Source organism: Toxorhynchites rutilus, chromosome 3 (assembly GCF_029784135.1).
Source record: "Toxorhynchites rutilus septentrionalis strain SRP chromosome 3, ASM2978413v1, whole genome shotgun sequence".
In the NCBI taxonomy this organism is placed as follows: domain Eukaryota; kingdom Metazoa; phylum Arthropoda; class Insecta; order Diptera; family Culicidae; genus Toxorhynchites; species Toxorhynchites rutilus.
Window position 1 is genome coordinate 12008341 of NC_073746.1, and position 13478 is coordinate 12021818.

General features: G+C 39.6%; 1 protein-coding gene across 1 annotated transcript in view; it reads right to left on the minus strand.

Moving 5' to 3' along the window:
* The window catches only part of LOC129775303 (transmembrane protease serine 9-like), a 32388-nt gene extending 19367 nt beyond the window's left edge, over positions 1-13021 (minus strand). The window contains exons 1-8 of the mRNA XM_055779881.1: positions 12863-13021; positions 12703-12744; positions 12433-12637; positions 12203-12367; positions 11994-12079; positions 11523-11923; positions 11366-11458; positions 11045-11145 (exon numbers count right to left, since the gene is read on the minus strand). Of these exons, the coding sequence (XP_055635856.1) occupies positions 11045-11145; positions 11366-11458; positions 11523-11923; positions 11994-12079; positions 12203-12367; positions 12433-12637; positions 12703-12744; positions 12863-12977 (1208 nt within the window). The 5' untranslated portion in view covers positions 12978-13021. The remainder of the gene's footprint in view (positions 1-11044; positions 11146-11365; positions 11459-11522; positions 11924-11993; positions 12080-12202; positions 12368-12432; positions 12638-12702; positions 12745-12862) is intronic.
* Between the last annotated feature and the right edge of the window lie 457 nt (positions 13022-13478).

Genomic DNA, 13478 nt, shown 5'->3' on the forward strand with positions numbered 1-13478 from the left:
TCAAATACTTAGGATTGTATTTAGATTCTGCCCTTTCCTGGGATACTCACATTAAACATGTATCGAGTAAAGTTGCAAGTTTATGTGGTCTCATGAAAAGAGTACGCTGTTTTATACCAAAAAGAGCATTGTTACAGTTTTATTTTGCATGCATCCACTCCATCCTCCAATACTTAATTGTAGTCTGGGGTCATGCTGCCAAATCAAAATTGAAAAAAATTCAAACGCTGCAAAATAGATGTGTGAAAGTAGTTTTCAATCTTCCTCACTTATATCCGACAGTTGCGCTTTACACTACTGTACAAAATAGAATTACTCCTATTTCAGGCCTATGTGATATTCAAAGTATCATGTTTGTTCATAATGTTTTGCATAACCGTAATTTTCACCATAATATCACATTCCCTACTCGAATAAACCTTCTGAATACGAGAAATGCAAATGACTTAATGAGAACCAGAGCTTTTACGAAATTGGGACTCACGCGCATAAAAAGTTACGGTCCATTAAAATTCAACGTGCTTCCCAACAATCTGAAAGCAATAAGCAATAAACATATTTTTAAAAATAAGCTGAAACAGTATATGACGATCCACATAAATCAATATATTCTGTAAATGTGCCGACCATCTTATGTATATGTATGCTTTGGTTAATAATATTTTCCGTCATTTTTCTTTTTCCTGCGTCGTTCTAATGTTGTATAATATGGTGGATCCCTTCAAAGGAACTCTATTGTTCCACTGGGATTTCACATGTTTTGTTTTCTTCGTTTGTTGTTATATTCTCCGCTATCTCTTCTTATGTTTGTTGTCTGTTAGCAAGAGTCCACTACCAGGGGGCTCTCTATTCGAGCTTTCTGGTGTGGGGGTTAGTGGAGGGTATAAAAAAAAGAAAAAAAAAATCTCTAATAAGGAGGAGAAGATTGCAGCTTGGAAGCAGAAGGCAGTGCATGGTGCCCACCCCCATCAACTGGATCGGCCACACGTCGACAAGGCCGCATCTAATCTGTGGCTAACGCGTGGTGAACTCTCTTCAGTAGTAGAAGCCGACATGATAGCCATCCAGGACAGGATAATGCCGACGAGAAACTGCAGGCGTTACGTCTGGCATCAAGACGTTGATGACATTTGCCGGATGTGCCATCAACCAGGTGAAAACATAGAGCACATCATGGGAGGCTGTCCCGTTTTGGCCAACGCAGCCTACACCGAGCGCCACAACAACGTGGCCCGTATTGTTCATCGACAACTGGCGCTCCAATGTGCTCTACTGGAAGACAACGTACCAAACTACCGGTACCTGCCTGCACCTGTCCTGGAAAATGACCGTTTCAAGCTGTACTGGGATCGCACTGTTCTGACCGACCTCTCGATCCACCACAACCGCCCAGATATAATGGTTTACGACAAGAGCGACCGCAAAGTCACCATCATCGATGTCGCTATTCCACTGAACCAGAATCTGGAGGAGACCCACGGTCGCAAAATCTGCAAGTACCGACCATTGGCCGTGGAGCTCAAGGAACTGTGGGGGCTAAGGGAGGTCCCAAGAATTGTTCCAGTCGTTCTCTCTGGAACTGGAATTGTCCCGAAGACACTTCTGGAAGCGCTAAAGGTGTTGAACATGGAGAAGGAATTGGCCGGCATCCAAAAGTCGGTCATCCCTAGCACCTGCGCGATTGTCCGACAATTTCTCGGTCAGGACTGAAACAGCACGAGCATGCAGATACGTGCATTCCGCAGAGCCTAGTCCCCCTTTGGCATTCAGAAGCCCGGGGGCAGGTGAAAATTCTGGCTAGGTTCGCCTAGTTAAGAAGTGAGATAAGTCTGCCAAAAAAAAAAAAAAAAGACCAGGTGATGATGATCTTGCTGACTTGTGTCAAACAATACTTCAATTCATAGTCTAGTGTGTAGCTATTGGTGACTACCATACACTGCATGATTTTCATATGTGTGCGTGCAAGCGCTGAGCGTAAACCAAAAGTTTTGTTTTTTCAAGTGTCAAGTTTCTATAAGACCAGTTACATATTTCCGTTGTTTCAGTTGTTTTGATCAATAAATCTGGAAAATGCCAAAGGGAAAAGTGCTCACAGAGAGAAAAGAAAGACAAATCGATGCATCTTACCAATAAAATGTTGGTATCAGAGAAATTTCTCATCGGATTGGACGATCCCATCAAGAAGTGCTCAATTATTTGACGAATCCTCAAGGATACGGTAAGAAGGAGACAGCTCCACGTAAATCTAAGCTCTCTGACCGGAATAAGCGGGAAATAGCTAGAACAGATTCGAATATTTCAAAATCGCTTATGCAAATGAAGCAATATCTCGATTTAAATGTTACTCGGGTGACAATTCGTCAAGTTTTGGTAAAAAATTCTCACATAAAAAGGGTTTAAAAGGTTAAAGCTCCTCATCTTACACCATATCACATCGAGAGACGTCTGAGTTTTGCCAAAGCTCACATGAACCGACAGTATGGTATGTTGTGACAAAGAATGTTTCCGAAAGAATACGATATGTTCTTCAATGTATAGGTTATCTTCACTGACGGAAAAAGTTCAATTAGGATGGTTCTGATGGTTTCAACGGGTACTGGCGTGATTTACGGAAGAAGAAACAGTATTTTTCAACCACGAATTTTGGTGGTTGAATGGTATGGTTTGGGCGGGCTCAAAGATAGCTTTCGCATCATTCAAGGATTACATATATGTTCTGGAATCCTCTCTCCTGCCGTTTTTGCGAGGATATCGTCACAAAAAAATCACATTCCAGATACTATTCATACCAGAAAGGAAACTAAGCAATGGATTAAGGATCAAAAACTTAATGTTTTGGGCTGGTCGGCTCACTCTCCAGATTTGAATTCTGTTGAAAATCTTAAGGGAATCCATGTACGTAGAATCTACACTGAGGGAAAACGGTACACCACGATTGAAGAGCTCAAGGTCGCAATTTCGGAAACATGGAAAAAAATATCGAGAAAATCGTTCAGCAGCTTTTGGTAAGTAATATTCCAACACGAATTTTCCAGGTATTTTGCCGAAATGGCAAGGTTGCCAATTATTGACATGTAAATCAGCCGATCGTTTTGAGGTTTTCATTGATAATACTTATGAATTTTGAAATGGTCTTATAGAAACTGGACAGCTGAAATTATCATATTTAAGCACAATAAATAAACAAACAACTCTTTTGAACGAAATTGACGTTAAATATACTTTATTCTAAGCATTCAACAATGTATGAATGTCTCTTGTTGAAATTCTAACTGTTTGTGTTGCAACGAAATAGAATCAGGTTGGTCTTATAGAAGTTGGACAGAGTGTACAATTTTGAACTCCATTGTATACAGTTGTATATATTGTATACAGAAAAAAATTACGTTGAGTTAATTGGCTATTATGAGTACAATGGGGTGAACATCTTGATTTTTGAAGATTCTAATTGAAAACTCACCAGGAATAGTTTAAAATGATTTTGCAGTGGAATTAGAAAATTTAGGAGTTAGATGTCGAAGAACAAATTATGGAGCATTAAGATTCTTTCGTGATGTCTTCGCCTGATCAGAACTGCTATACAGCCATTCCATGTCAAACCGATATAATTGATCTTAAATTTTCGTGAAAATCAGTAGTTGTGCTCATTCTCGTAAAGTATTAGACCTGTTTTTTTAATGTTTCATGAGGGTGCCAATTTTTATTTTTGGGTGGTCCGAAAAACCATTGCTCTCGCCTTTTTTCTAAAAATGTTTTTTTTTCAAAAATAACTTTTGAACTACTGGACTGATATGATCGATACTAGCCTTTCAAAAATATTATACTTGCATAACAATTTTGAGGGGGTCTTCGTAGCCACTTGGTTACGCGTTCGCTTACCAAGCGATCGATCGTGAGTTCAAACTCAGGGCCCTCAATTGACCATCTTTGTGTTGTTATAGAATAACTACGTCCACGCAACCATCATCGGCGATGGAAATCGATCCACGGTCGAAATGAGATCGATTCATCCATACAATGCTCTGCTCTGCAAGACACATCGGGCTGCTGTTCTATAAATAACTCAACAATGATCAATATCAACTGTCTTCGCTGTCCGGTCTGCTGAACAATGGAAGAACAGAAAGAATACCCTTATGCCTAAATGGCTACCACTGTGTGATTTACCATAATGTAATGGAACAGAATACTTAACGCCTAAATGGCTACTACTAACTACTGTGTAATTTACAATTTATAGAAACATAAACATATGTACATGTACACGATTAAAACCCGGCTCTGTTACAGCTGAAATGCTAATGAGCCTAATAAATAAATAAATGAGATAAAAAAAAAAAACAATTTTGATTCCGTAATTATTGACTGTATTTTTTTTATAGTTGGCATGATTTTGTCAACCTCTTGAAAGCTGAGTTTTTTACATAACATATCTATAACATATCCAATATACTAATATCAGATATGTGATTCTTATCGTTGTTGAGTTATAATTTTCCAAAGTTTACCTATGGCCCGAAAAATATTTTTTCCCCTTTTTCCCACAAATAATTTTTTTTCAAAAAATCATAGCTTTTGAACTATTGGACCGAATCAGATAATCGAAATATCAAATTTAATTTAAGTACACTCGCAAAAAAATGATTCCCCATGTTCCTATTTTCTGTCCAATAAGCTATCGCAACCAAAACATCTTAACTTTGAAAAGTCAAAACGCAAATACGAAATTCTCTGATTTTGAAATATTTGAAAGTCTGCTTCATTTAATATTGGAACACAAACAATTGCGTGTAGTTCAGTCATTTATTAACGCATTCATAATTTGTTTTTCATACAAATGTAGCATTTTCTTTACTCTTTCATAAAAAAAATTAAAAAAATTATTCATTGCTGTTTCGAAGAAATTCTCGTACTTTTCCCGTAATACGGCACATTAGGCGGCGCACACCCTTTTCGTCCACCGTTTTGGCGATTTGATTCCACCAGTTCTTCATTTGAGTCATGTTCCTAACAAGTTTTCCCTTTGCCTTAAGCCTCCGCTTCGTGATTGCCCAGTATTTCTCTATCGGCCGGAACTGGGGGCAGTTTGGGGGGTTGAGGTCCTTCGGTATTACGCTGACCCCGTTCGTTGCGTACCATTCCATAACCGTTTTGCTGTAATGGCAGCTTGCGAGGTCCGGCCAAAACATTACTGGACGGTCGTGGGCACGAATAAACGGCAGAATCCGTTTCTGTAGGCACTCTTTTTTGTAGACTTCTGATGTCATTGTCTTGTCAGTGAGAAAGACTTTGGTTTTCTGTCCACAACTGCATATCCCCTGCCAAATCATGTACTTGCGGGCGAATTTATCCGCAAACACGAACTTAAATTTTGCAGGTACATCCCCCTGAGCCGTCGCCAAATAAAATTTTTGACCTGGGATTTGCCCAAAGTCCGCCTTCACGTAGGTCTCATCGTCCATCAGAATACATCCGTCGAACTTGGTCAGCACTTGGTCGTACAGCTTTCGAGCACGGATTCTGGCCACATTGTTCTGCTTCAGCGTCCGATTTGGCTGTTTGCTGGCTCGGAATGACCTTATTCCTTCCCGGAGACGAATTCGTCGCACTGTACTGTGAGCGCCCTGGAACTTATTGGCCAAATCGCGGTCTGAAAGATTGGGATTCCTCTTGACGGCCTTGATGACTTTCCCACGCAGTTTCCGGTCGACAGTTCCACTCCGACGCTTCGAATGCGGCTTCCGAGCCGTCGTCAATGTTTCCTTGTACTGCTTGATAACACGCCATACGGTATTTCTGGGCATTTTAAGCTGTTTAGCTAGCTTAGATGCCGACAACAATGGATTTTCAAGAAAACTGTGCACAATTTTATCTCTCCGTTCGGCCTCCATGGCGGTTGTTTACAAAATGCTATCGTTTGGTGTTATGACATAAATACATGGTGAAAGGTAATGAATTTCCCGACACGTGGGTGAAAAAAGTTTCCAAATCCGTCCACTAGGAGCGCCACAATGAGAAAAAGAATTTGTTCCAATATTAAATGAAGCAGACTTTATATAAAAAAAATTCAGCCTTCAAGCAAAAATGAAAAAAAAATAGCGCCGTAGGTCCCGAAACCATGTGAATCATTAAAAACAAATACAATTAATAATTACGAAAACAAAATCTCATTTTTTTTTGCGAGTATAATATTTTCCCAAAAAAGCATAGCTAATTGACTTTAATTTGATATGCCGATTATTGGAATCAGTCAAGTCATTCAAAAGTCATGTTTTTTATTAAATCGCATTTTTGCTGTTCTGAATTTGAGACAAAAGTGATCGAAATTTGTAAAAAATGTAATTAAACATATTTATTTTTTCACTATGAATATGTGTTTGTAAATCGATTTGATTGTAGTGAAATGAAAAAAATACTCTTTTATAACGAAAAAAAAAACAATTGATATTGGCTCGCCACCTTCCCCACAGAGGTTCGAGCAAGACGAGTTATCTTGAAGATAATTTTTTTTCCTCAGCTTCGAAATCAGTTTAACAAAAAACAAAGAACTGATTTTACTTACATATATAATTTAAAAAAAATTATAGCATTATCAAAAGGAAATCCTGATTGATGCATGGTTGAGAGCAGTGTAGCCACACTTTAATCTGTTTGGGTTTAAAAATCTTTCTCATCTGTATTTTCCTTCAAAAAATCCGTACCATCGAAAATATTCGTTTTAGAGTTATTTGGATATCCGTTTCAAAGCTTTGGGAAGCTTAGATATTGCTTGCTGATATTCCAACTAACAAAAAACAAAGACCCACAATATTTGTTCAGTAAATTGAGACCATTGAGAGGCGTTCGCTGTCGGAAGTCTGTAATTTCGCGGTACCACTTGTTGAAATATGGTAATTCATTCTTTGAACAATTTAAATTGAAATCGACAAATGACAAAACATGAGTATTTTTGATTCGAATGAAAGTTCGATTGGAGGAAATAGCAATTTTTTGACTCAAGTGTAACTTTTGAATTTATATCTCAAAAACTATGAGTCGTTTTGAAATAGTGTCTTAGAAAGAGTTATAGTGTATTCATGTTAAAACGTGAAAAAATATACACTGAGAAAAAATAGTACTCTTTTTTATTTACAAAAAAAAACTATTTTTCAAAAACATTTGAAGTTTAGCGTTTGGGTTAAAACTCCTAAACATATATTTGTACTATAATAATGTGTTTGGAGAAGTAGTTGAAAATTATATGCACATTCTTAAATTTCATGAACATGATGGTATAACACGATAAACATATTAAAAGAGCCTATCTATCTATATATATAAAAATGGAGTGATGTCTGTCTGTCTGTCTGATTCTTATAGACTCGGAAACTACTGAACCGATCGACATGAAAATTGGTATGTAGGGGTTTTTGGGGCCGGGGAAGGTTTTCGTGATATTTTGAGACCCCTCCCCCCTCTCTAAGGGGGGGCTGCCATACAAATGAAACACAAATTTCTGAATTACTCGGAAATGTTAACGAAACCAAAGTTGGCATGTGAAAGTTTTAGGGTGCAATAAATGGTTCTATGGTGATAAGATACTCCTTCCCCCTCTCTTAGAGGGGGCTGTCGTACAAATGAAACACAAATTTTTGCATTACTCGAGAATTAATCAAGCAAATGAAACCAAATTTGGCATGTGGAGGTTTTAGGATGCAATAAATGTTTCAATGATGGTTAGACAGTCCTTCTCCCACTCAAAGGGGGGGCTGCCATACAAATGAAACACAAATTTCTGCATTACTCGAGAATTAATCAAGCAAATGAAACCAAATTTGGCATGTGGAGGTTTTAGAATACAATAAATGTTTCTATGGTGTTAAGATACTCCTTCCCCCTCTCTTAGAGGGGGCTGTCGTACAAATGAAACACAAATTTTTGCATTACTCGAGAATTAATCAAGCAAATGAAACCAAATTTGGCATGCGGAGGTTTTAGGATACAATAAATGTTTCTATGGTGATAAGATACTCCTTCCCCCTCTCTTAGAGGGGGCTGTCGTACAAATGAAACACAAATTTTTGCATTACTCGAGAATTAATCAAGCAAATGAAACCAAATTTGGCATGTGGAGGTTTTAGGATGCAATAAATGTTTCTATGGTGATAAGATACTCCTTCCCCCTCTCTTAGAGGGGGCTGCCATACAAATGAAACACAATTTTTTGCATTACTCGGAAATTAATCAATCAAACGAAACCAAAGTTGGCATGTGAAAGTTTTAGGGTGCAATAAATGTTTCTATGATGGTTAGACAGTCCTTCCCCCACTCAAAGGGGGGGCTGCCATACAAATGAAACACAAATTTCTGCATTACTCGAGAATTAATCAAGCAAATGAAACCAAATTTGGCATGTGGAGGTTTTAGGATACAATAAATGTTTCTATGGTGTTAAGATACTCCTTCCCCCTCTCTTAGAGGGGGCTGCCGTACAAATGAAACACAAATTTTTGCATTACCCGAGAATTAATCAAGCAAATTAAACCAAATTAGGCATATGGAAACTTTAGGGTGCAATGAATGTTTCTATGGTGCTTAGATACCCCTCCCCCCTAACTTAGGGGTGGCTGCCATACAAATAAAACACAAATTTCTGCATTACTCGAGAATTAATCAAGTAAATGGGCGGGACGAAGTTTGCCGGGTTAGCTAGTTTACTATAAATAAGACAATAAATTAGAAATATTTTTTTTAATATCTCGAGAATGGCTGCATTTAGACGGAGATTGATAGAGCTTTTTTTTGTTTTGAATCACATCAGGATTCATAATTTGTGGCTAAAAATGATTGTTAACATACATCAAATTTATGTTTCGAAAATTCGTAAAAATTCGATGTTCTATGAAGTTTGTCAAAAATAATTTTACCACCTTGGACTCATTTTTTTAATTTTCTACCTGATTTCTATTTTGTTTGAAAAAAAAAGAAGCACTTTCGTGGCACATTCGTGGAAATTGAATTAATAATTTATTTCAGTCTAGTTTTGGATAGATAATGAGTATCCCCAACCAGTGATGTCAAGAAATTTTCCTTTTCGAAAAAAATCCTAGATTGACCTACACAAAACTTTTATTTCATATCCTTTATATCTGTGCGACGCGCCCGAGACTCAAACTCAATAAAATAAAAAATAAAAATAGTCCATCATCACCAAGATCATGACAGACATAATACTGATGAATACTAATTTTTAAAATAATATTCAGAAAATAAATTCCGGAAAAATCCGTTCAAACGACTTCGTCTGGTACAGTATTCATTGAAAATATATATAAAAAATGAACAATAAAACTATTCACATTAAGTTATTCGTTTGTATAAAACTTCGTCAGTTACAATCATCGTCAAAAAATTATTTGGCTGTTAACATAATACAGCTGTGTGAAATACAGTACCTCTTAAATTTTGTAAGTGTTGTTGCGCATTCAATATGCCTTGGCATCGAGTCAAAAACATTTATTCCTTTGAAGTACAACGAATTTTGTGAAGCACATGACAAGAAATGAGGTGTTCTTAATTCATTCGCGTTTCTAGTGTTATATCCTTCAACTCGATCACACAAATATGGAGGTAGGAAACCGTTAACTACTTCAAAAATGAACACCATAGTTAAATCAACATTTCTTTGTTTCACGGATAACCATTGCAGAGCGTCCAGCATCAAAGGTGAGTAAGTGAATTACCGTGAAAACCGCATTATTTTATTCTGAAAGCACTGTAACCTCGAAGAACAAAAGTCTAAACGAGGAGAGATTATTGGTTTGTACAGTAGCATTTTGCTGTGAATGGTCAAATCGTTTTTCAATCGACATGAAATTCCATACTTTTTCGCAATTTTCTTGATGACATTGTCAATGTGAGTGTTGAACTTGAGTTTGCCACAATAATCCCGCCAAGATGTTCTATTTCCTCTATTAGAACATTTTCTATTCTAACGATTGCGTGAGATTGCCATATATTTAGTTTTACTTATGTTCAATTTTAACTACTTATACTTCAACCATCTACTTAAAGAAAACCATCTCCATCTGAATGTGGCACGACCTGATTTAAATCATTAGCTGCAACGAATAACTCAGTATTCTCTGTAAAAATATTGATGTCACAAAATCGTAAAAACTCTCAACATGTCATTGATGAACATAATAAAAAAAGGGCTCTAATACACTTCCCTGAGGTACTCCAAGATTATTCCCTACGGGACTGGAAATGAAATCGTTAAAAATAATCCGTTGAGTTCTGTCATACAAATAGCTTTCAAATCATTCATATGCAGTACTCGTAATTCCAAAGCGCTTAATCGTGCTCAGCAACAAGGACCTAGAAATTGTCTCGAAAGCGCGTTTTAGATACAAGAAAACGGCAATTATGGTATCTTTATGTTCTAATTTCTCTTTACATTCTGCTAACACCAAGTTCAATGCGGTTTCACAGGAATGACCTTCCCTGTATCCCGATTGTTCTGGTATCAACGAAACGTTAAGATTTACATATTTCAACGATTGGCCTTTGACAACTGGCTCTAGTATTTTATCCAATGTGTGCAACATGTTGATGTGTCGAAACTCTTCGTCTTTAATCGTTCCAGCAACCTTTTGGATAGGAACTATAAGGGATTCCATCCGGAGAATTAAATTAATTTCGCGAAAAAGTACATTTTGAGTAATGAGACACTGTTTATTAGCCAACAAAGCATAAGTGTTCGGAATTCGAGACAAAACGGTATTTCCATCGGTTTCTACAAATTAGAAAATCGATGCTGAATGCTCCAGCGAGAATATCCAATAATAAATATGTTTCCTGCACCATGATATCCTCGAGCGACATATTACCGAAACCTTCCAAGCACCCCCCTCATTTCCCTGAATGGGGTGGAAAAATTAAAATACCCAACCGTGCAATATGAAACACACAATACACTAAAAGCCCCATCATTCTACGCCCGGAAATATAAACTAGCAGACGCATCCTCCGGGGAGCCATGAACAAAGTCAGCCATACTTACACATTTTTCACGCAACGAGCTGACGTCAGTGCGAAATCCTGTGCCACTATCGTGCAGCCACAGATCCAATCGACGTTGGGACCATCCTTTCCTACGGCGCACTGCACACACACCCACACGCACACACGCACACACACACACACACACGAGCACACGTGAGCACGAGCGGAAGAAAAACAGACAAAGACGTGAAAATTTATCCACTCGAGCGGGCAAAGTCGGAAGCTAATAGCAATCCTGGGAACAATCTCCATGGGAATACAGGAGCGCCAGGATATGCGAGTTTTTGTGGCACTCGAACTTCCGTACCTGGCTACCTACCTTGAACTCTTTGAAGATCTGCAGCTGAGCCTTCGTCGGGTCAACGGACAGCGATTCCTTCTTGCCGGTGAGATGGGGCTGGTTGTATGCTCCCTGGAATCATTCCCGAAAAGAAAAAATAAATGAACATAAATTTACAGTGGAAATTTTCACGCACCTTCAGCTCGGGAGCGACGAGCGCTTCATCTGATTCCCTCTCGGAGATATGTCTTGTGACACAGTCCTGCGGGAAGTAATTCTTCCCGGTCACATCCTCGATCCAATTAATGTAATGGGAAATTTTAGCGTACACTCCGGGTGTCGTTTGCCCACACGGAACTCCCAGCGCCGAGACCCCCACGACGAATGGTGTGTATTTCGAGCTTGACAGCAGTCTGATTTGCAAAGGTCCCCCCGTGTCCCCCGGACAGTTGGTTAGCACCTCGTCGCCGGCGCACATCAGCATTCTGTTAATCCCCTTCCGGAAGGCCTCCTTGTTGGCGCGATGCCAAAATTTACACCGATCCTGACCAATCGGGTTCAACGGGACACTGTATATCGGCGGGGACACATCCGAGTCTTCGAGAGAAATAAAATAACGAATGAAAAAAAAGCCGCACAAAAATCACCGATGCAACGAAACACATACAGAAATCCCAACCGGTTGCATGCAGCTTTGGAAAGGAAAACGAATCGTTGGTATACAAACAAGCCGGTGTTACGAAATCCGTCACGCTGGAAGAGATCAAAACAAAACCACGAAGAATGAAGAAAATAAAAAGTGAGAGCAAAAGGTAAACAGAGAGCGCGAAACCGATCACACCGATCACCGAGATATGATAATCGAAGACAACATACGTCACCGGTTTCACAAGTTTGATCAGCGCAACGTCATGATAGGCGCTGCTCGAGTTGAACTGGGGATGACGAAAGATTTTCGCGATATCGATCTGCTGGGCGAACCGATCGTCTTTCGGGCTGTACAAATCTAGGTCGCCGGCGCGAATCGCCGTTGGTTCCTTGCTGCAAGAGAAATTCAACGTGCTTTCAACACTTGGTGAAACAATTATAATCAAAAAGATCATTACCCTTCATCGAGTGTACAATGAGCAGCGGTGAGTACAAAACTGTCTGAAATTAGGCTACCTGAGCATCTCCACTCAAAGTCTCCACCGGTCTGCTTCCATCCGATCGCAGCCAGGTGAGCAAACTCCCTCGAGTATGTTGGAACTTCAGCTAGTTTACTAGTAGCAACATCCCGGTCCAACAACTTCTGGAGCCTCAGTGAACAATCTGCGCAATGTAACCAAATTGTACCTCATGGACCTCTCCTTTTTATACACATTAGATTAACTCACCATCTAGCGAGCCACTGTCGGGGAGCGTATGAACGCTAAGCTCTGAAACGAGAAAATCAAGTAATTATTCAACCTTGAAACACTCGCGAAAAAGTCGAGCTGTCGGATAACTATCTGGGTATATCGTTCACTCGCGATTACGCGTCGCCACGACACCAACCTTCGAACGATTTGTAGAACGCTGCGGCCTGATCAGCTGATGAGACCACCAGCGCCAGGAATGTCACCAGCGGCGCTCCATGCAGGAAGCCTTGCACTGCTCCGATTCCGTTCATTGCGCGAGCCGAACTGAGTGGACTGTGAAGTTGAAGTCACTGCGCATAACATACCAAGCGACGAACCCGATCGGAATACCGATCATTCGATGGAGCTTCGCGTGTGTGTGTATGTGTGTGTGTGTGCTTTCACGGCAGCACCGTCGCGCGGCGTTGACACTCCACGTGGGTTATATAAGCCGAAATCACAACATTGGACCCGGCGGTCCGCAGGCGGTAGCTCTTGCTTGCAAGACTGTCCGACGAGCCGTTCGAGAGATCGATAGAATTCATTCGTGGCACTGCGCCGCGAAGACTTTCACTTTCAGGCTCGTATGCAATAGCCTTTCCAAAGAGCTTCGCGTTGCAGCGGTTGGTGAAAGGTGAAAAAATGAATCAGCGTCGAAAAGTTCAGTGGTAAACCGTTCATCGGAGTCAACGTTGTTTTGAGATGTTTGTTTGCTTTCCCATTCGTTACTTTCAAAGGTAGAGCAGTGGTTTCTAACCGGTGCTACACTAGCC